The 21,808-nt window shown below is 34.1% G+C and overlaps 3 protein-coding genes across 5 annotated transcripts in view; 1 reads left to right on the forward strand and 2 right to left on the reverse strand.

Moving 5' to 3' along the window:
• Nucleotides 1-490: 490 nt before the first annotated feature.
• On the reverse strand, nt 491-8,240 carry LOC143349508 (breast cancer type 2 susceptibility protein). 2 transcript variants are annotated; one of them, XM_076780827.1, is made up of 13 exons: nt 7,920-8,240; nt 6,294-7,793; nt 6,055-6,201; nt 5,891-5,979; nt 5,583-5,816; nt 4,742-4,892; nt 4,467-4,670; nt 4,190-4,400; nt 2,957-3,150; nt 1,927-2,186; nt 1,636-1,819; nt 1,290-1,565; nt 491-980 (listed from the first exon to the last, which is right to left on the reverse strand). In XM_076780827.1, the coding sequence occupies exons 2-13, from the start codon at nt 7,764-7,766 to the stop codon at nt 597-599; spliced, it is 3,807 nt and encodes a 1,268-aa protein (XP_076636942.1). In that variant the 5' UTR covers nt 7,767-7,793; nt 7,920-8,240; the 3' UTR covers nt 491-596. The 2 variants fall into 2 exon arrangements, with proteins under 2 accessions (XP_076636942.1, XP_076636941.1); XM_076780826.1 differs by having other exon boundaries at nt 6,294-8,240.
• A 439-nt stretch (nt 8,241-8,679) lies between these two features.
• On the forward strand, nt 8,680-18,259 carry LOC143349506 (general transcription factor 3C polypeptide 1). Its single transcript, XM_076780823.1, has 11 exons — nt 8,680-8,871; nt 9,178-9,371; nt 10,124-10,753; nt 10,850-11,018; nt 11,575-12,461; nt 12,606-12,977; nt 13,049-13,289; nt 13,363-17,176; nt 17,254-17,446; nt 17,819-17,906; nt 18,001-18,259. Exons 1-11 carry the CDS (start codon nt 8,787-8,789, stop codon nt 18,120-18,122), a joined length of 6,795 nt encoding a protein of 2,264 aa, XP_076636938.1. The 5' UTR covers nt 8,680-8,786; the 3' UTR covers nt 18,123-18,259.
• The window catches only part of Fatp1 (Fatty acid transport protein 1), a 41,296-nt gene continuing 33,642 nt past the window's right edge, over nt 14,155-21,808 (reverse strand). The window contains exons 11-14 of one of the 2 annotated variants that reach the window (XR_013080931.1): nt 21,523-21,680; nt 21,290-21,443; nt 20,738-20,963; nt 14,155-14,171 (exon numbers count right to left, since the gene is read on the reverse strand). Coding sequence is in view for 1 of the 2 variants with exons in the window: in XM_076780829.1 (XP_076636944.1) it covers nt 20,809-20,963; nt 21,290-21,443; nt 21,523-21,680 (467 nt within the window). In the remaining variant the exon portion in view is untranslated. Of the gene's footprint in view, nt 14,172-20,355; nt 20,964-21,289; nt 21,444-21,522; nt 21,681-21,808 lie in introns of those variants that run through there. The other variant, XM_076780829.1, reaches the window with a different exon arrangement.

The raw sequence follows: 21,808 nt of genomic DNA on the forward strand, positions 1-21,808 counted from the left end.
GGGATAAAGCAAACTTTTTGCGCGAAAAGTTTAGTCTGTTTTATCACCGCCAGAGGGCGCGATCAGAGAAATTCTGGAAAACTGTAATTCTATAATTCGACATCGAAATTTTAAATTCTTTGAGGGGGGCGAAAGAAAATACCGACTACTCGAATAAGTTATTAATTACAATGGAACGAAAATCTGATAAAAACGATCAAATACCGATGTTTCCTTTCGCCATCGTAAACGTGTTGAAGCTACTACTGGCTAATGGCTATTATACATTAAAAATATTTTATCGGGAATATTATTACCTTGTCGCTTGGAAGTTGTGTTAATCTGTATATTTTGTAAGCAAAGATTATCGATAGAGATTAATAAAGATATTATTACGACAGAAATCATTACTTCAATTATAACAAACCCAACTATAAATTTAAAATACGTATTCAAGAAACATTTTGTCTGCTTGAAACCATGATCGTGAAGCTCGATTAATGCATTCGACCAGAAAAAATGTTAACAAATAATTTATTATACAAAAATATATTATAAACAATTTTATACATTTAATCGGATATCAAGTTTGTAACAATTTCGAGACGTATCAAGTATCATCTGAGATTCTGGGAAAATTGTTTGTTCAACGATACCTGAGCTTTCCTTTCTTTTACATTCGACGATCGAACAGGCGACTGAAAATCTAACGATACTCGTTTCGAGCTATTATTCAGTACAATTGGAGACAAGCTTGATGGTTCTCCGTAATACTGGAGCCTTTCCAGACGTTTCTTAATAGCAACCGACTTAACAGTTTCATTGTTCGTTAAACTCATTCCTGAAAGTTCTCGTAACGTATTATTACCACTCTCGTTGGACGAGATCTTATCGAAACTATTTCTATTCGGCGTATACTGATCCGACGTTCTAGTTACCGATTTCTTTTCCACTTCCTCCGAAATTTCCGCTGCACACGCGGCAACGTACGCACCATTGTCCTTAAAAGCATTTACGGATTATTATACCACCAGTGAATGATTAATCAGCATTTGGATACAGAAAAATAGTAATGTTTTCTAAATATTAACACATTAACGACGGGGCATTTTTCTTAAAACTTTCCTATGATTTTAATGAAATTGAATTCCTTCAACGCGTGTATACTAAAAATGTGATGAGTATTTTTGTAATTAATATAGTTCATTAAAATTTTCAGAAGCTATATGTGGATAATAGAATTCTTTTCTTGCGTTGTCGGAGAAATTACTAAAAAAAGTCGGTAATGTGTTAACATTCTGTACGCGTACCATGATCGAACGCTTTAGATCTTCGAACGGCTGCTGGAAATGACTTTGGCGAGGATTTCGCGTAAAGGTGGTTCGTTCTGTGCAATACGCCATTGGTATACTCCACGATGTGGCTCGTCGCCATTCTAAATTGCTACAAGCAATGAAAGAACCGACCCTCAGAATTTCTGCGTATCCGTGAGAGGCTATTCCGTGCCAAAACAGCACTGAGAGATACCAAGACCGAGAATTCATCGACGGATATGCGAAATACACGGCTTCGAAGTTCTTCATACCCTGTGAAATATTACAGAAACATGGATTTGATTTTATCATGACTACGCAGATGGTTAAACTGTTAACGTACGTATGGCTCGTTTCCAACAGAAACAACGATTCCTACTGTGTCAAATTCTCCGTAGGCTGGAGCGAAACTTGCTTCCTTCACCTCACATAACGCTGTGTAAGCTCTCCGTGGATATACAATGTTCGAAACATTTATTTGGTCGAACATTGTACTTCGATTCGTAGTCAGTTGCACTTCGCCACATCTGTCAACGTTCAATAGAATATGAGTTAAAATTCTATGCTTTTTCTACACTAGCAATCACTTTTCTATCGTGATATATATCAAGGTAATCTTTAACAAAATAAATACCTTTTCGCCAAGGGCATAACATTGGAAATTGATACGTAATTTCCCTCTTTCAAAATGTCCGTTGTTTCTTCGTTGGAGGACCAAACAGAGAGGATTGCACTCCTCTCATCCTCGATTATACGAATTTTTAAAACGGGCGTGACTTGTCGCGGCGCTGGTAAACTTTCCTGCAACCGAGACTCCAACGTTTTTCTGAACTTTTCCGCTTTCAAACGACGTTCGTTCATTAGCTGTTCTTGCTCTTGCTTTGTTACGAATTCCTGCAACCAATGTGACGTGCCTTGTGATTTGTAAATAAAAGAAAACACTTAAATCTCACGCGACTGTCTACCATTCTTCCACGAGAAGAAGGCACAGCGAGTTTACAGCGTGTTTACATCCCCACTCCTGTTACTGTCTGCTGATTCACTATTGGTCGATAGCGGTGACGAATATCGGTGACAGCCAATCAGCGGACAGTAGCAAGAGTGGGGATGTAAACACGCTGTGCCTTCTTCCCGTGGAAGGACGGTACTTACGCCCTAACCTAATAGTGCAAGAGTTATAATACCTTAAAATTTACTAAATTATTTCACTTTAGACTGTTATAATTCTTGAACTATTAGTCCAAAACATTTTGTAGTATATAATGATACGTACTTATGCCCTAACCTAATAGTTCAAGAGTTATAATACCTTAAAATTTACTAAATTATTTCACTTTAGACTGTTATAATTCTTGAACTATTAGTCCAAAACATTTCGTAGTATCATCAGCGATTTTAAAGATATTCTCGAGGGAGTCAATTTAAATGATAAACGAGCAGTGCAAACAATTTTTTTAATAATTATAAACATTCGTGTATCGTCCTTCCACGAGAAGAAGGCACAGCATGTTTACATCCCCACTCCTGTTGCAGTCTGCTGACTCACTATTGGTCGATAGCGGTGACGAGGATCGGTGACAGCCAATCAGCGGACAGCAGCAAGAGTGGGGATGTAAACACTTGTAGTTAGCTGTGCCTTCTTCTCGTGGAAGGACGACACATACCTCTCTGGACAATTTTTCATAATCTTCGTCCCACTCGATCGATGCTAAATCGATGCCCTCCGGATTCTGATTACTTTTTCTTCCCCCGGTAGAATAATATTTCTCTGCTTTCGCGTAAAATGATTCTATCATCGATCGACATTCTTTCTCGTAAGCAATGTTGGCTTTCTCCTCGCACCTCGTATTACGGAATACTAAAATTGTTCAATATAAACACTTAACTATAATGTTCTTGGAAGAAATATACAGTTGCGGACAGAATTAAGTAAACAAGTAACGGAAATAAGTATAAATTAAATGTAATCAAAGTAGTATAACTATTATGCATTTTTATACAGGGTGCTCGATCATTCCTGGAAAAAATTGTAATAGGGGATTCTAGAGACCAAAATAAGACGAAAATCAAGAATACTAATTTGTTGATGGAGGCTTCGTTAAAAAGTTATTAACGTTTAAAGTTGCGCCTGTAGATAGGCAACCTGCGCACAGCTGTGTGCGCGTGATACTGATTCTCACTCACAAGACTCGCAACTTTAAACGTTAATAACTTTTTAACGAAGCCTCGATCAACAAATTAGTATTCTTCATTTTCGTCTTATTTTGATCCCCACAATCTCCCATTAAAATTTTTCCCACGGGTAACTGAACACCCTGTATGTACACCCATGGGAAAAGTTTTAATGGGGGATTCTAGAGGCCAAAATAAGACGAAAATCAAGAATACTAATTTGTTGATGGAGGCTTCGTTAAAAAGTTATTAACGTTGAAAGTTCCACCTGTACTGAATTTTTTTCTCGAAAATGCGCAAGATTTCGGGGGTATATTCATTCACCAAAAATGATTGTAATTGATCCCCGCAATCGAAAATAATTTTTCCAAAACGATTTGAATATTTATGGACGAAATAATATACCAAAATCTGAAATGTTACTAAAAATTAATCGCTGTACAAAGCCGACTACACGAACAAAAATTTTACGAATCGAAATAATAACGATATCACAAACATTAAATTTGTTTTGTAAAGCCAAAAGATTGTAGATAATACTATTTCGTTTCTTTTTTATTCTACATGAAAATATTGAATTATTTTTGTTAAAATGTCGTATATGTGTTCAGTTTTGCTCCTTACTGTATACTATTTTGATTAAATTTAATTCATACTTATTTTCCCTACCTGTCCACTCAATTTTGTCCGTAACTGTATATGTATATATATACATATTATCTCACTAGATTCGCCAACACCAGTTTTTTCGTAGTACAAAATTGGATACACTCTTGCGATTAAAACTTTAATTCTCCCAATTAAACCGCCATTTGGACAAATGCTTCTTAATTTAACACACATCGGCCCTGTGGGAACTGTGTAACCCAATCTTGCGTCCCATCTAGCTCTTCTCGTCGAATTTGTATGTATTTTTAAAGAAACGTTCTCCGGTACCTACCAATCAATTTCCAAATTAACTTTCGTCGACAGACTAAGTAACATCCGAGAAATTATATTTACTTCAAGGGGCGAATATCCTTGATCGCAATCTAATAATTCAGATCCATACATCACGAGTTTTGTCCCTTCTTTCACTTTCCCAGACGTTATATTTTTAATCATTGCCTGATCAATCAACGCCTGAACACTGTACCACCCATCCGTTACAATTAATTTCTTCGACGATAATTTCAACGGATTTAAATTTACAGCAGAGTCATTACACTATAAAGAAATACTATACACATGCAATAACACTGACTGATTTATAATTTATTATTAGAACAGAAAATTACCTCCGTGATAGACGACACGCATAAAATCATTCTCTTGGACGGAACATCGTCCTTTTCCAAAATTTTTCTCAAAGCAGATCTTTCGGATCTGTCGATTTCTCGATCGTAACGATATTTTAACTCCATCATTACTCTATCAGGAGTCAACGCTCTACAAAGCAATCGTAGATTTATGTTGAATCGTAATTGAACCATTCGTTTGCCAAATCGATTAACTCCAGAAAAAGAAAAATACATTCTTTCTTAGGTTTCCTTTTAAAAGTTTAAATTTCCTCACTAGGCATAATTAGTAGGAAAATTTATTTTAAATATAAAAATCTATCTATCAAGTGTTTTGGCACTAAAATTTTTAAAAGTTCGAAACTGTTCGAAATAAAGCGCCATTTATTTCTGCGCCATCTAGAGTTCTTCTGACGTACTACTATTGTACCATGTGTCTTTTGGCTGTAACGAAGCCTCGTGCTAATTAAATGTGTGTTACTGAGAGGAAGTCGAGTTTTGCTCATTTGAACCCCCAAATTTCCACAGGTTATGAGGTTCAAATGAACAAAACTCGACTTCCTCTCAGCAACATACTTTAAACGAGCACAAGGCTTCGTTACAGTCAAAAAACACACGGTACAATAGTAGTAAGTTAGAAGAACTGTAGGTGGTGCAGACAAGCAAATGGCGCTTTATTTCGAACAGTTTCGAATTTTTAAAAACTTTAGTATCAAAACACTTGATAGATAGATTTTTATATTTTACAAATGGCGCTTTATTTCTAACAGAAACCTGGTATTAATCACTCTGGCGTGTAAACGATTCGATTTGAAAATATTAACGCAATTAAAGTTTCTACCTCGGCAAAATCACGGAGCCTAACATTATTCTGTCCATCGACGCTAATTTCCATACGATCCACCTATAATGATTTTTCACCCACCCAGTGGGGACCAAATTAGGATCTACGCCTGGACTCGCTAAAAAAGCTCTCATGATCTCCGTTATTCCTGCATAGCCATTTTCATCCAGAATTAAATACGCTCCGTCCTCCAATTGTATACCTTCGATATTATTTTGTACCACATCCTGTCTAAATATGTATATCACAGTTTAATTTATCACTCGTTTGAAACGAAATTAATTATTGAGCGAAACTTTTCTTACTCATAAATATCTTTACATTGAAATTTGTATGATTCTGCATTATCAGCTGTAATATCCAAAATTTCAGGCGGCAATTTTCGCTCGATAAGCTGATAACAATTCAATTAATTATTACTAGTTGATTCATTTGCAATTTAATATTATCTTTGTCTTGTTCTAATTACCTCTTCGTATGTGCATGGGACAGGTGCATTTCCTTTACTAATTTCTCTCCAAGATCTACGATTATTATGATTAGCCTTTCGATGGGAATACAGCACACCGATCGTTGGCTTAGGCCTATTTCTCTCTTTCAAATTAATCTGCATTTCCTACAAGTACCACAACAAAACAAATTATAACACACGGTACAAACACAGCAAAGTCCATTTTGTCATTTTTTCAAGTGCGTGTTACAACTTACCTGTTTCGAAGCAGCTTCTAAACGTTTTTCTACTATGTTCGCAGACTCATCGATAAAGTCTATCATTAATTGCGTATATCCAAAGTTATTAACGACAGAAGTATCGTGTTGTTCTTCCTCAATAATCGACTTTTGTTTTTCTGTTAATAAATTACTGTCTTCTTCTAAATTCTGTACGTAAACAGATTTCTGCATTTTATTCTTCAAAGCGTTTAAACTTCTCCTGTGTCCACCTATACTCTTACGCTTTCTGGGAACAAACTGTCTCCCTAATACAGGACTGGATGATTCGTTCGCAGTATCTTTGTTTTCTACGTTCTCAACTGGTGAAATCCATCGTTCGAAGGAATCTGAACTCTTTTCATCCGCCAACAGTGCAGCTGCACTCTCTACAATTTCATGGGAAATCAAGTGATTATCTTCTACCTCCTCGTGCTCCTTATTCACTTCTGTTTCATAAATATCACTAATAAATTTATCAACATTGTTGTTCGAAGGTAAAATCTCGACTGCCCGATTCTCACTTTTATCATCATTCGTTGCATTCTTCTTAACTTCAAATTCGCTGCTGAATCGTAACTTTTTAAACTGATTGGACATTACTTGCTTATTCGCGATTGCATCGTCATTTAAATCTACAATTTTGCGTTTCTGCAGCAGTTTCTTTGACGAGGCACTGCTCTCAAAATCTTCCAAACTTTCTTCATTAAACAATGCTTTTGCTTTCGATAGAGCTTCCTCTGGAACGTTCACACACTGACCATTTGCTGTTTGAAACCCAACAGCTTTAACCGGTGTTTTATAATTACTAGATTGTTTATCAACCAAGCATGTTTCTTTAAATGTGTTTGTGTCTTCCAAATCATTTACAAATAGCTGCATCGCTTTCGTTACAGCCGTTTCGGAAACATTGATCGAACTGCCTCTGGCAGTACTGAAACCTATCGAAGACATTGCATCTTTTGTATCGTTTATGGTTCCTTTATGAAATAACGTTTCTATGCTTGGCACTGCTTGTTTCATTGACTCAAAACGTTGATCACCCATAGCTTGAAATCCATTATACGTTTCGTCATTCTCAAATTGTTGTATGGCTTTTGATAAATCTTCATCGGAGATGCAGAGTGAATTAGAGCTGGCAGAAACGACATTCCTTGTGTTAACTGATGTTTTCGCAGGACACGATGCTTGCCTTTTTAGTAATGCTCCACTTCTCGTATCAAGTTGTACATTCGTTTCAAGTAGAGCATTCGGTATTTTCACACGAGATTCATTCGTTCGTGTTTGAATCTTGAATGGTTCTTGATGGCTATTGTCAGTAACCTCTAAATCGTCTTTAAAAAATTGCTGTGCTTTCGACAAAGCTTTATCGGATACTTTGATAGAACTACCGCCAGCAGTGGTAAATCCGAACGAAAAGGCAGCATCTTTATTACGAACATTCATGTTTATCGAATCTATTTTGTGACCCATGCGAGTATTTTCAACGAGAATGCTTGCCTGATATCAGTTATGAAAATCATTTATTTTACTATACCGACACGCGATTTATAAACATTTTACGCGTTTATTGTACTCTAATGCGTTTAAATCAACGGCTTCGATGTGTATCTATTTACTACTTACTGCTTACGATTTTTAGGTTCGTGTTGAGGAGTCACTAATAACAATGGCAACGGTACATCGATGTTTCGAATTATTAAATATAGATTGCATACCTTCGATATTCTTTCTTATTATTAATTACTTCATTTTAATCTAATTCTCCTACAGTTAATTATTGCGAAAGTTACTTTGAATGTTGTAAATTGTAAAGTGTGGTTTACACAGTGACACTGACAGCGCCCTCAGTGGAAATTCAAAGAATTAGAATTACTTACAAACGCGCCAAATTTAAATTGTATAGTAATGTAGTCTAAGCAATGAAAAAGGCTAGGTTAGGTCTGAATTATCATTCAAAAATAACAACATGGATAATTTTGACAATATTCTTTTGACAATTCATCTAATATTTCCTACTTTGTACCTCTACTCTGCATACCTTCTTTAGTATTCTGTAATCCTGGCACGATTTTAGTACTTCGAATCTCTGATATTAGATGACAACATCGTATCTGTATTTGAAGGGATCGGAGGTGCCCGTGTAAGAAAGAAATTAGAGACTTTCACTTTTATAAAATTATTGTATATTGCGATGCGTGAACAAAGCGCGGAACCGACTTACGCGGACAACGGACAGGAGCGTAATCACCCTTCCACGCGCTCGCTAGAAGTTCTAGCCTACACCAACGCGACCGAAGCGCCAACGCGACGGTAGCGCCACCACGAACAACCCTAGGGGGAAATCCCCATATATTGAATAATACATTTGTCACGTGGGGAGCAATGTAAATTGCAAAAGTGCAGTTGTTGATTTAGCGCGTGAAAGCGCGAAAATAAATAAAGATGTGAGAAATTTTTATATTGCAAAGTGTATTTTAAAGTGTTATAACTATGGTGTCGTATCCATCAATTAATTTGGTAGATTTAACCATTGACGAGGTTGCATTAGAAGGTTTGGATGGTATCACTTTAGAAGGTTAGTCTACACATTAATTTGTGACTACGAACCAATAAATGTTTTATTAAATAGTATTGTGGTTTTTTGAGATATTTGTGTCAAGTGCTTATTATAAATATTTATATTCTCAATGTATTGTAGCTAAGAATAATTCAATTTCTTATATAGTGAATTTATATTACAGGAAAGAAAATTATTAAATATTTTATTTCGTATTGCACATCTAGTATTGCCCATAATTTCATCATTCTCCAATTTTTGTTGCATAATATTTTCTGTCGAGTATGCAAAGGTTATATTTCTAATGTTTAATTCCTTTTGTAGCACTATGGTCACGTTTGGCGCAACGACTTCACAATCCATTGCCATTTTCGAAACCATTTATGATTCAAATATGGTCGATATGTGTGCAAATCAGAGAATTTGGATTTTTTAAACTACAAACTGCAAGAGAGCCGCTCGTAATTTACGATCGTTATGAATTTGTGGATCCTGATTTAGGTATAATATTAGAACCAGTAAGTATTTCAGGAGAAATTTGGTGACGGTAGAACTCCATTTGTATGAACCTAATCAAGGACACGCAATTCATGTAACTGAGTATAATAGGAATTCATGAATTATCCCTGTTACTTTTAATTTGTTCTAGTTTTGTTTTTGGGACGAGGAATTCTACTACGAGAGTCGTCTGAAAAGATTTGAGTCTAACATAGAAACAAGTATTTTTGCAGTTAAATTTAGCTTTAGTTTTCAACATAGTCTCCTCTTAAATCAATACACTTTTCCCGGCGATGCTGTAACCCTTTTAATCCTTCCGAATAGTGGTTGGTGTCTTACCCTGCAAAGTAGGCATTTACTTCTCGTTCAATGGAAATCTCTGTCCTCCTATTTTAAGCTTAGGAAAGAGGAAAAAATCGCTGGGAGTCAGATCTAGTGAATATGGTGGGTGGTCAATCAATTGGAAACGTAGTTCGTGAATTGTGGTCATGGCCAAAGTGTGAGCTGGTCTATCTTTTCAAAAATACTGACATCGACTGACACAAACGACTGCCAAACGACAACTGAGCGTCCAAAATGGTTTTGACGAACAGCGCCACCTTCATGTCGAGGCTCAAAACTTTTCAAACGACCCTTGTATGAATATTTAGTAGATATTATGAAACAAAAAAAAAAAGTTTTAATTTGTAATACGAGTCCAGCAGAAGATCACAAATAGAGTTCTACTGTTCATTATTAGATTACACACAATATAAGATTACTATTTTTATAGGATAATGTACCACCAGACATTTATCCACATTGTCCTGTACATGACATTACCAAAGGCATTATAGGATCTTGCTCTGCATATTATACTCGTAAAGAGATCACAGAGATTGCAAGGAATCTCAGTTTAGACGAGATTACAGAAAAATATGGAAATAAATTAGTTATCGTTGCATCGCAATCTGCAAGAAACTACGCGTTAATGGGAGTTGAAGTATCACCGACGCTTGAATTAAATGTAATACAATATTGTTTTCTAGAGAGAGTGGGTAGATCACGCTATCACGGTGAAATTACTCAGGGAAAGCTCAGTCTGAATGCATTAAAAGAAGATCCTAAGAGTCTGTTCTATCATAGAAAGTTATTGTTACGGCATAAATTAATAACGAAACAGATACATCATCAGAAAAGTGGCAGTCATAGTTGTAACGGAAGTCTTTTACATCTTCCAAGGTTCTTCATTGAGAGGAAACCGAAGGCAATTTTCTTAGCCGAGGAAGTTATCAAAATTCTTAAATCGAAACCTAATTGTGTTGCAGAATATGATGAAATAAAACGCAAGTTACAAATTGAAAATGCAATAAGGAAATTGTTTAAAACATCGTTCTTTCAGAAAGTCGTAAAAACGGATATAGTAAGTAACAAATGTTGTATACTTCTCAAATTGATAGATTCGTTGGTATCGGTGTTATTTAGATCATTTGAGAAAAATGTCTGTATTTCTAAATAGAGGGTACCATATAGAACTTTGTATCCAAATGCTAAACCTACAGAATGGCAACAAAAGAATGATCCGACAAAGGAGAAGAAGATTAAAGTAGTGCAATTGCTGCATCCCAATATTGATATTATCGAAGCATGGACTAAAGATGACGCGCAAGAGGAGGACGAATTGCATGGTAAGTTTATTAATTTTTTGTTATTGGCTATGTCTCACATGGGAAAAATTTTAATGGAAGATTCTGGGGGCCAAAATAAGACGAAAATCAAGAATACCAATTTGTTGATCGAGGCTTCGTTAAAAAGTTATTAACGTTTAAAGTTCCGTCTGTAGAACGGCAATCTGCGAACAGCTGCGTGCGCATAACAATGGTTCTCATTCAGCATGAGAAACTCTACTCACTGGCGTATCGACAGTCTTACAGTTTTATGAATGAGAACCACTATCACGCATGCGCAGTCGTTCTCAGATCGCCGTTCTACAGACGGAACTTTAAACGTTAATAACTTTTTAACGAAGCCTCGAACAACAAATTGGTATTCTTGATTTTCGTCTTATTTTGATTCCTAGAATCTCCCATTAAAATTTTTCCCAGGGATGGCCGAACACCCTGTATAATTCTTAAAATGGTTCAGTAACGTTAGTCCTTGTTAGTTTTATCTTTATTGTTCTTATTATCTATTGCATAATTATATTATTTTAGTCTAATTCGTTTAATACATTATGATTTGTAGAATTGAATATTTCAAGCCATAAATACGGTATACCCTATTTAAAACAAGCAAATATAGTAATCGAAGCTAGTGGAAGCGAAGGTGTATGCCAGGGAAGTTTGGCAAAAGTGATGGGATTGACCAAGCTGCAGTCGCGAACGATTTTGCGAAACATAGTTAAAAGAGACATTGTTGCTACTTATATGAATGATATAGGTAGACAAAGACTTACAAAATATGTATCAAAAAGGCTCGAGGAAGACAGTAAGTTGAGCAAACAGTTTCAAGAAGAAATGCATAAAATCAAAGAGCTTACGAAACAAATTGTAACTGAAAACGATGGTTTGCAAAAAAGTATGACTGCAAAACAAGAAAAGGAAAGTACTGTTATTAAAGATCAGGAAAAGAATGTACAAGTAACTAAATCCAATGTAACTAGCGAAGGCACTGAGAACAATTGCGTAAGAATGGAAGAGGCATCAATTTCATCTACGACAGACATAGAAGCAACATTTTATGCTGTTAATCGAATATTATATAAGTATCATTTAACAAAATGCAGACATAAATATAAACGAACGTTCTCGAATTTTCAATCAATTAAAATTAACAAAGTACAAGCGAAAGAAGAAAATACAAATTCTAATATATTATTCAAAATTTCTGAGCTATCGAGAAATGAAAGGGCAGCAGCTGCGTATAAGAACATAAAAGTTAACTTAACAGTTTTAACACCAACAGATGAAGTTAAATCGGAGAACGAAGTATTTGGATTCATGGAAAATGTACAGAATAGTGAAAAGAAGAATATGTCAAATATTACGTACAGATTATTGCGAAGAGCTAATATGATTATAGAGTCGGTTAAAGAACATCAAGTTATCGATGATATGACAAAGTTGATGAAGGTAGGATAATAAGGAAATAAGAATTCTTCCTTAAATACGTAAGCAACTATTATCTGTGTAGTGCTATGTACTTAGTTAATTAATACAAATGTATATATTATTATTAAATACAATTTGTATTTCATCTCAAGTAATTTTTTGTAGATGATATGCGAAGAAGAAGACAAAGAAGGATATGATGTGAAAATTGATAAAAAGTCCTTGATAAGATTGTTACAAAAGCTTGCGAAAGACAACTTGGTAAAAAGTATAAAAATAACACTCAGTGGAAATGGAAAAGAGAAACATTTGACATTTATATGTAATCCAAACTTGGACATTGACAGTGCTGTCATTCAATCAGCCGTGGAGCAAGCGAAATTAAAGTTCTATGTATTATCGTCTCAGAAAACCAAATCATTTACAAAAAAGTGTTCAGAGAAGTCAGCGTCCAGTAAAAATAGCAATGCTGACGATGCAGCAAACAAGTCTTCATCGAAACAATTTAAAACAGTAGCATCTTGTAAATGTGGCCCTGTATGTATTTATTTTGTCTTCGATTAATGGAAAATTTACATAATGATACGAATCTCTTTCCTTTATTTCAGAGAGGATCGAAAAAGTATGGATATAGTCCAAAGTTTATACGCATGCAAGCGTTACATATTCTTTTGTTTTACTTAATTTATGATCATCCTGGCGAACAAACCCTTTCAAAGGAGGAACAAATACAAGCATTGCGAAATAACGATTTTACAATCACGGATGAATTGGCAAGTGAATTCAGTACAATTTACACAAAAGATATTAGTTGGAAAACGTTCATTCCACCTTTACCAAAGTATACTGGTAATTATAAATACTATATTACTCTTTTAAACATTTTACCCAGTTCTCGTGAATCTAAATTATTGCTTTTCAGGCTGGCCTCAAGGATGGGCGTTAATGTGCGATATTCTATTGCGTCTACCGTTGTCGATATTTTTAAAAATTCATTTTCTTTCTTTCGTCATACCCGAGTTAGAGAAATACGCAAACCATCCGATTCGTAAGCATTACTTGGTCAGAGATCTACCAAACGATACCCGGAATGCTTTGTTATATGCACGGAAGTACATATTTAACGTTCACGAGACGGTGACGAGATTATGTTACATCGGACTGGTACAATTTGGCCCTCAAAGATTGAAAGAGAAGGACCAAGTGTTCATTTATTTGAACCGACGTACGGAATTAATGGACACGACTTCGTCTGCGCCGAGTTATCACATAATCGAGGATAAATCCTATCCTGTAACCAAATATAATTTCAATGGAATACAGGTGGTCGAGAAATACTGGTACGATATGTGGAATATATGTATGAATACGTCGTTGGGTGGTCGGCTTGTTGTCCAAGGTAAAGACATAGTATTGGAGGATGTGAATAAAAAAAGTGACATGGTTGAAGCGGTGGTAGCTCGATCTCCGGACGAAGCTGTGAAATTGGATACTGGCAAAGTGCCTGGCGATCATAAAGGCGCTGCTGGAACAGATTCAGCCTGTTTCGCCCATCTCAAGCGTAACTGGAACTGGGGCATTGGCGGCAACACGAAGCAAACAAAGTGCCAACAGAATGTGCAGTACGAAAGGGATATGTATCTTTCCAAGATAAAAGCGAAACCTATAAAGTTCACGGAGTTCCCTGGCTTGAAGAGAGTATTTGGCCCTCCTTCTGTGACCGCGGCGGATCTGAAAAAGAAAGTACAGTTTAAAACCGACGAGGGATCGAGCCAGCAGAAGAAGTACGAAGCATTACCGTGTTATCGGAATTTGAAACAGAAATCCTTCGTGAGAAGAGTATTGCCGCGTAAATCTAGCAACAAGAAACGAACAAAGTACGATGAAATTGATTACCGAGCGTTGCAACGAATGCATAAATTGCGGGTAGATTGGGACCCGCAGGAGGATAAGATTTTGCTCGTTTGTAAGGTCGCTATGGTGTACCTCTGTCCGAATTCACGTAAACAAGTGATAACATTTTCTATGGTGAGAGACGTCTTGAGAACATACTCGATCATTTCGTATAACAAGACGTCGAGAGCTTGTCAACGACGACTTTTGTACATGCTTAGAAAGCAACAGACTCTTAACACTATCGCCCTAGGCGTCGAGGAGATCAAACAGAACTTTTTTATTCGAAAACGCTTCGATGGTATTATAGACAAGATCAAAGAGGAACATAAAAGTTATTATGAATTTGAGAAAGAAGTTGCAGAGACATTCAAATCACTTGTTGCTTACATTGCAAAGAAATACTTTGCTATTTCGGATGTTGAAGCGAACGAACCCCTCCCAGTGCCAACGTCGATGCAAGAATTTAATGTATTTTATAAAGTGGTGCATCCTACAAAACAGTTTGGTAATCGTGGATTCGTTAAAGACATACAAAACGTTAACGATATACATTCTGCGGTCATCAACTCTGTCATTCATAGTTCTATGTGTTGCGGGAAAGACAGAAGATCATGGGCGTACCAATTGTTCAAAGTATACCAACAGTATCCGGAGATGCTTCTACGAAACGCTATGGCAAAGATTCGAAGCGATCAAATGGTTACAGTTAAAAAGACCCAATTGCCTACAATAAGGAAGTATGGAACCTACATGCCGATGAGCAGCTCCCAGTATCAGTTGAGCAGTAATTACATATATAAATTTCACACTAAATGGCCATACGACGTGTTCAAAGAATCGTACGATGTTTTTTTTAAACTCAGCAATTGGTATTGTCAAAATCAAAGCAATATTCCAAATAATTCCAACGGCATAGAAGTGTTGCCGGTTACTGGTGGCTTGATAGCGACAATACATGATTTTGTTATACGAAATCAAATGGATTTTGATATTGAAATACCTCATCAAGTAATAATGCTTGATCTAAGGTTGAAAGAAAAAGATGAAACTCATTTTAGAATTGCTAAAAGGTATCAGGATGTTTTAGCTAGCTTGGACAACTTGAAATTTGTGAAAGAGGCTTCTTTTCAAAATGGCGGTGCTATTTCTGATCTTTTGCAGAGCAATGAACGTGAGAAACTTTCAAAGAATAACGATGGAAAATTGGATAAAGATGGCTTCTCAGATCTGGAAGCTGATAGAAGAAATTTCGAGGATGCGAAAAATTCTGTCGACTATAACGATTTGATGACTTTTGATAGTGACGAAGATAATGGTCGCAACGTAGTCGATGATGAACATAATATAATCAGGTTTCAAGATGGAACTAAAATCGTATTAAATAAAGATGATCTCGAACGTTCTAGATTTTGTGATGACGATACGACAATGGAAACGGAAGAAATTAAAACATTCGAAGTGGATTGCAATAACGCTAAACTTCATAGTCAAACACAAGTACAAAATAAACTTCAAGATAATAGTACATTGAATATAGAAAATTCAAATATGGATGCACAGAAACAATTAATTACATCTAAAAATAAAAGAGCGAGAGATAATGAAACATTTGACGAGCCTGTAACAAAGAAAGGAAAATTAGATAATGAAATTTCAGATGCTGTAAACAATGAGAAGAATGATGCCATGTCGACTGAAATATTGAATCAAGATGATGGTTTAAAAAAACAATCTATTAAAGAGAACGGTGCAACACAAAGCACTGATGGTACAAAGGCTAACAACGAAGAAACCATTCCAACCATTTCAGAAAGCAAAAGCACTTTGCTGTCGAAGAAAAATAATGAACAGGCTTTTACACGTGTCAGTGATATTCTGAAAAATACACAATCTGAACACAATTATTTGTATCAGTACTGTAAAAGTGACGATCCATCCGATGAAAAGAAAAGGTATACTCGTATAGCTTTGCTGAGAATGAGAGAAGAATTGAGCGAACTCACAGCAGCTGACAGCCATCATGCGCATGATTATTTTGCTGTAAACATGTTTAAAATATTTTATTCTCTGTACACATTGAATTCAGAAAATTCCAATGGAAATGAAATTTTTAGAGGTCTTTCGATGCCTCCAGAATTATTGCCTCTAAGATTGAACGCTGCATATAATCTCATTCAGGAAATAAACAAATTTATTGTTTTTCCTAAAGACACCATCTCTTATTCTGATTTTAAGAAAAGCTTGCCCAGCAACTTTTCATTAAGTTTTAATAATATGGACGCTGTTTATAAGTTTGTACGTGATAAAAAAGAACTTGGAGCCAGTATTCAGGAATTGATGAACGAATTTGAAAGTACTATGGGAGAAGATTTACCTCGCATTACATCACTTCTCACTGAACACCGGTTATTCTTGCGATCTGGTGTAACGACTGTTCGTTATATACACCATCGTCATGCCGATTCTTGGCTCATACGTTCATATAAAATTTATCGTCTTGAGAAGGAGTCGCTTATGCCGATGTCCAAGGAGACAATGTTTGTAACAGAACCCGAGGTAATAATAACTGAAGGCAATGACTTAAATCTGGTCGAGGAATCCAATGAGAATCCTAGTTTTGCAACAAAAAACGAATCATTAATGGTTACCAATGAACAATCCATTGAATCTGATATTCAGTTTGAAGTAAAAACTAACAAAAATGGAGATTGTGATAAGGATTCATCTAGTCATAGCGATGAAGACTCTAATATGCAAACAAAGAAAAGAATGCAAAGGAAGAGGACTCTTTTACTACCTCAAAGGGATATATCTAGAGCTGCAAAGCAGTTAGACTTTACGTGAGTTTCTTCTTGTACAAAATTTGCATTGAATAAATTTCATTGATATTCATTGCATGTTTCGTACTTTGTTACAGCACGAAAAAAGAAATAAGGGTCGTGATAAAACCGTGGATACGAATAGATGGTGCTTTAAATCGTAGAGTCCTTGATCGCATGTTAGGAGCAGTATTATTGTATTGCTTGACGCACCCGGGTATAGCATTAACTAAAGTACAAAATAGATTTGTTCCTGCTCTTCAACCGTGTCATACAAGGGAATTGGTTGAGGTAATTAATTATTATGTCTAGGTCTATTCTACGTAATTTTATCACATCTATCCACAGGACATGTATCGTCCTTCCACGTGAAGGAGGCACTGCGTGTTTACAGTCCCCACTCCTGTTGCAGTCTGCTGACTCACAGGTATTGGTCGAAAACGGTAACGAAGACAGCCAATCAGTGGACTGCAGCAGGAGTGGGGATGTAAACACGCAGTGTCTTCTTCTCGTGGAAGGACATTCATTCATGGCCCTGTCCGTGGCGATGTAACACGCGACTGCACTATATTGATTATTCTTCTGACAAAATTGTTATTTTCTTTTATTCTATAGTGAAATATTTAGAATTCTTATATAATTTAATAATATTTTTTGCAACAGATGCTGGAAAAATTGAAATGCCTGGAAAAAATAATATTAAAAAAATCCCATGTAAACTTATTTTCAAAGCCATCACCAGTCGAGCCAAGTAAGCGAGACACAATTATTTTATTAAAGACAATTCTTCAGTTTGTGCTTCCTACGGTAATGAAAATAATCATAAATTCTATATATTTTTTTAGAGATTACAAATAATGATTGGGTCGTTGAAGAAGAGATTTTCCTTGAACCTATGAATGGAGCAATGTTAAAATTCGGCGTGTTTTTGAGCACCAAGATGTATAAATCGGACTATATTACATAATTATAAGGCAATTAAATTCTGTAAGAATAGACCAAATTTGTATATTTAAATTTTATATACTATTATCGTCGAAAAATAATTTCGTGTATTAATTTTTTAAATAAAGTAATATTCTGTTGTTTTGAATTCTTATTATCTTTCAAGATATTTAAACACACTGTTAATAGAAAAATAATCTGTAAATACACGTAATACATAGTTAATGTTTGAAGTAAGATTAGAAATTAATCATAGAAAGTAAATTGTTGAGAATATTATGTTATATGATTTATCTAAGTAAATGTCCACGGAATTAAGTTCATATTTAAAGGAAAGCACACGTTTAATTATGCTTATATTGTTGGTATAAATTTCATAACAGTTTTTGTAAAAAATAGAAAACTTTTATTTAAAAAAAGTTTAACAAATAACAAGTTTTCTGCACTAGAATGATACAAACATACCATAAAAGACACCAAAATATTTATACAATGTTAACAATTTTTGTAAATTCTCATCGATGCATTATTGAGTCACCTGATATCTACTAATTACCTTAAATCAAGGTACCGTGCTTCCACGAGAAGAAGGCACAGCGTGTTTACATCCCCACTCCTGTTGCAGTACGCTGACTCATAGGGATTGGTCGAAAACGGTGATCGGTGACAGCCAATCAGAGGACAACAGCAAGAGTGGGGATGTAAACACGCTGTGCCTTCTTCCCGTGGAAGGACGATATATTAGGCTGTATTGTATCTTCATTAATGAAACAATAAATCGATTTAAATTGGAGTATAGTATAATTGTCACATCAAATATAACATAATGTAAATAAGATATTAAATAGATGAATACTGTTGAAGTATCTCTTACGAAATACGATACTATGTATTACGGTTTCAGAAACAATTTAATTATGTCCACAAATATTTGATGTGTACGAAGCAATAGTATAATGTATGGATATTTGGAATAAATCGATTTTAGGCAGAATAGGGGAATACGTTTTCATGTGAATCGATAAAATACAATTTACTTTTAAATTTAGAATTGATTGTTTCCAAAAGTATTCGTTTTTTTTCTTTGTTTAAAAACATAATTATTTTATAATTTCGTACACATACATTTAATAACTTTATGATGTGTATATGTATATATATACATTATAAAGTTTATGTATATTAAACTTTTTAAGGATGTTGTCTCAAATAAGGATGAAAAATTAATAAGTGGAAAATAATGTATCTATTTCTTACGATGTTATTAAATGTGACTATGGAAGTTCAGTATTTTTACAATTGCCCATACTTCCTTAATTAGGATAATACATTCCACATGGTTACAAATCTGCACATTACCATCCAGAAAGTTTACTACTTCACCTATTACAGATTAAGACAATAGCTAAGAGTGTAAGAATTACACTGTTTTTATATGATAAATGAAAATATTTATATAATTTACATTTTAACTAATTTCTGTCGAAAATTCATTTACATTCTAGTTTAATCATAAACGTAAACTGTAATGTTTTTCTTGAATTGATAAATTAACGTTGAATTTTAGATTTAACAATGATATTATTATTATTGAAATGAATAACATTATGAAACATAATGAATCTAACAAAGACACGAAATATTTATACAGCATCAATTTTAATAAATATTTCGTATGCATATTTAGAGTAGCAACGCTATTTTTATATTCTTATTTAATATATTTATTTTGTATTTAATGATTACTATTTAATATGACATAGTATTGATATATTAACTAAAATCGTTGGCACTGATTATGCGAGTAAATTATGATATGTCAAATATTTAATAACCAAAGTAGATAATATTAGATGGTAATGTGTTATAATGAAATATTTCATAAAAATAATAATGGAATGTTTCATTGAATCATAACGTCTATATTCGTTATTATAAATATATATTTTTATCATGGAAGTTTCTTAATGAAAATGTTAAATATCCTGTGTAATAACGCACATATTTGTATATACTTGATAACAAAGACGGTACACGAACAACAACATATAGTAAAATATAGATACAACAGTATAACGTGTATAACAGTGGCTAGATTTCAAATTAATAGTTATACCCAGTTTGTTACAAAATACATATTTTATTTACGTTTTGTGCTATGTATAATTCAATATATAGTAGTTTATATGGAATTGAAGATTCCCAAGGTACATACAATATGTACATTTTGTGCATCTTCTTTTCTAGAATACACATTTTTCTTTTTCTCAAAATATTTATCTTGGATTTTTAGAAATATAAATTAATTATTTCTTATATAATTTGTATTACAAAATGTGATGTAATTTCAAAATGAAATGATTGCAAAATTTATGCAGGATGTAGAATTAATAATAAAGAACATTATCAATTCTAATTGTGAAAATATGAAATTCGCCTTATTTTTAAGTCGGAGATCTTTTGTTCTATTTTTGATACAACGCATTTCATACGTTATTAAGATTCTATTTCCGAAAATATAAGCTCATAAAAGATAATGAAGCGAGAATTATAATAATTTAATTATTTTTGAAAAATACATCAACGTAAAATAAGCCTTTTGATTTAATATAGTGAAGATGAAAAACCTTTCCTCACCTTGATGATGCACTTGTAAAATTGTTAAAACAAAAATTGTTCCCATGGATTTTCTTTCGTAAAAACGTAACTTAAAATCGAATGTTTCTTTGTTGAATTTGATCGTAAATTTCAAGGGTTAATAACTGGTATCCCAATTTTTCACTCAAATAATACAACTTGTCTTGTATCCTTTTAGGATCATATCCCTCTTCTACAAGATCCTTCTTCTTTAATTTGAATGTACCTACAATTATTATTTATAAATGAGTTTCTTAAATATGTTTTATAATATTATGATAAAATACTTCGATTACAAAAGTAATAAATCGTATATATATATATAATTAATTTCTGTATAATTGCATAAGATATACGTATAAATAATTCCAACTAATGTGAAGAGAAATATTAAAATACTTTTTCCGATGTATCTGTATCATCGTTTAAAAAGGCAGTTAATATATAACTCTGTGTTGATAAAATATTAAAATATAAGTTGTTTATCTTTGTAAACACAAATTCTTCATTATCACTATTACCGAGTCTGATGAAGTTTACTAATAAAATTACCTGTGAGATCAATTTTGGTTAAAACCCTAATAAATCTAGGTATTGCATAAAATGCTAGGTGTTCTTTCAGGTCAACTGACAATTTACTAATGTCTAACGTAGCATTTGCGTCGTATATTGCTGCCATTCCAGCTTTACCTTCAATACCTGGGACCTAGCAAACAATTCAAAGATATAAAGAGTTAAATATATAAAAAGATAATAAGCTTTTGTGTATTTATTTAATTATTTACCTCAACTCCATATACAATGCAGTCTCTATAACTAACAACATTACTAATAATAGCTTCGACTTCAGATGTAGAAACATTTTCTCCCTTCCATCTAAACGTGTCGCCTGTTCTATCTTTAAAATATAAATAACCAAACTCATCTGCGATCAGAATGTCACCTATAAAGAGAAATGTAAAAATTATTTTTGACATTCATTTCTATATTTATTCTACAACGATGCATACTCATTTGTAACTAGATTCGTTTGTATACACAGTTTAAGAGTTAAAATTAATAATTCTGTAG

This window comes from Colletes latitarsis, chromosome 13 (genome assembly GCF_051014445.1).
Source record: "Colletes latitarsis isolate SP2378_abdomen chromosome 13, iyColLati1, whole genome shotgun sequence".
Classification (NCBI taxonomy): domain Eukaryota; kingdom Metazoa; phylum Arthropoda; class Insecta; order Hymenoptera; family Colletidae; genus Colletes; species Colletes latitarsis.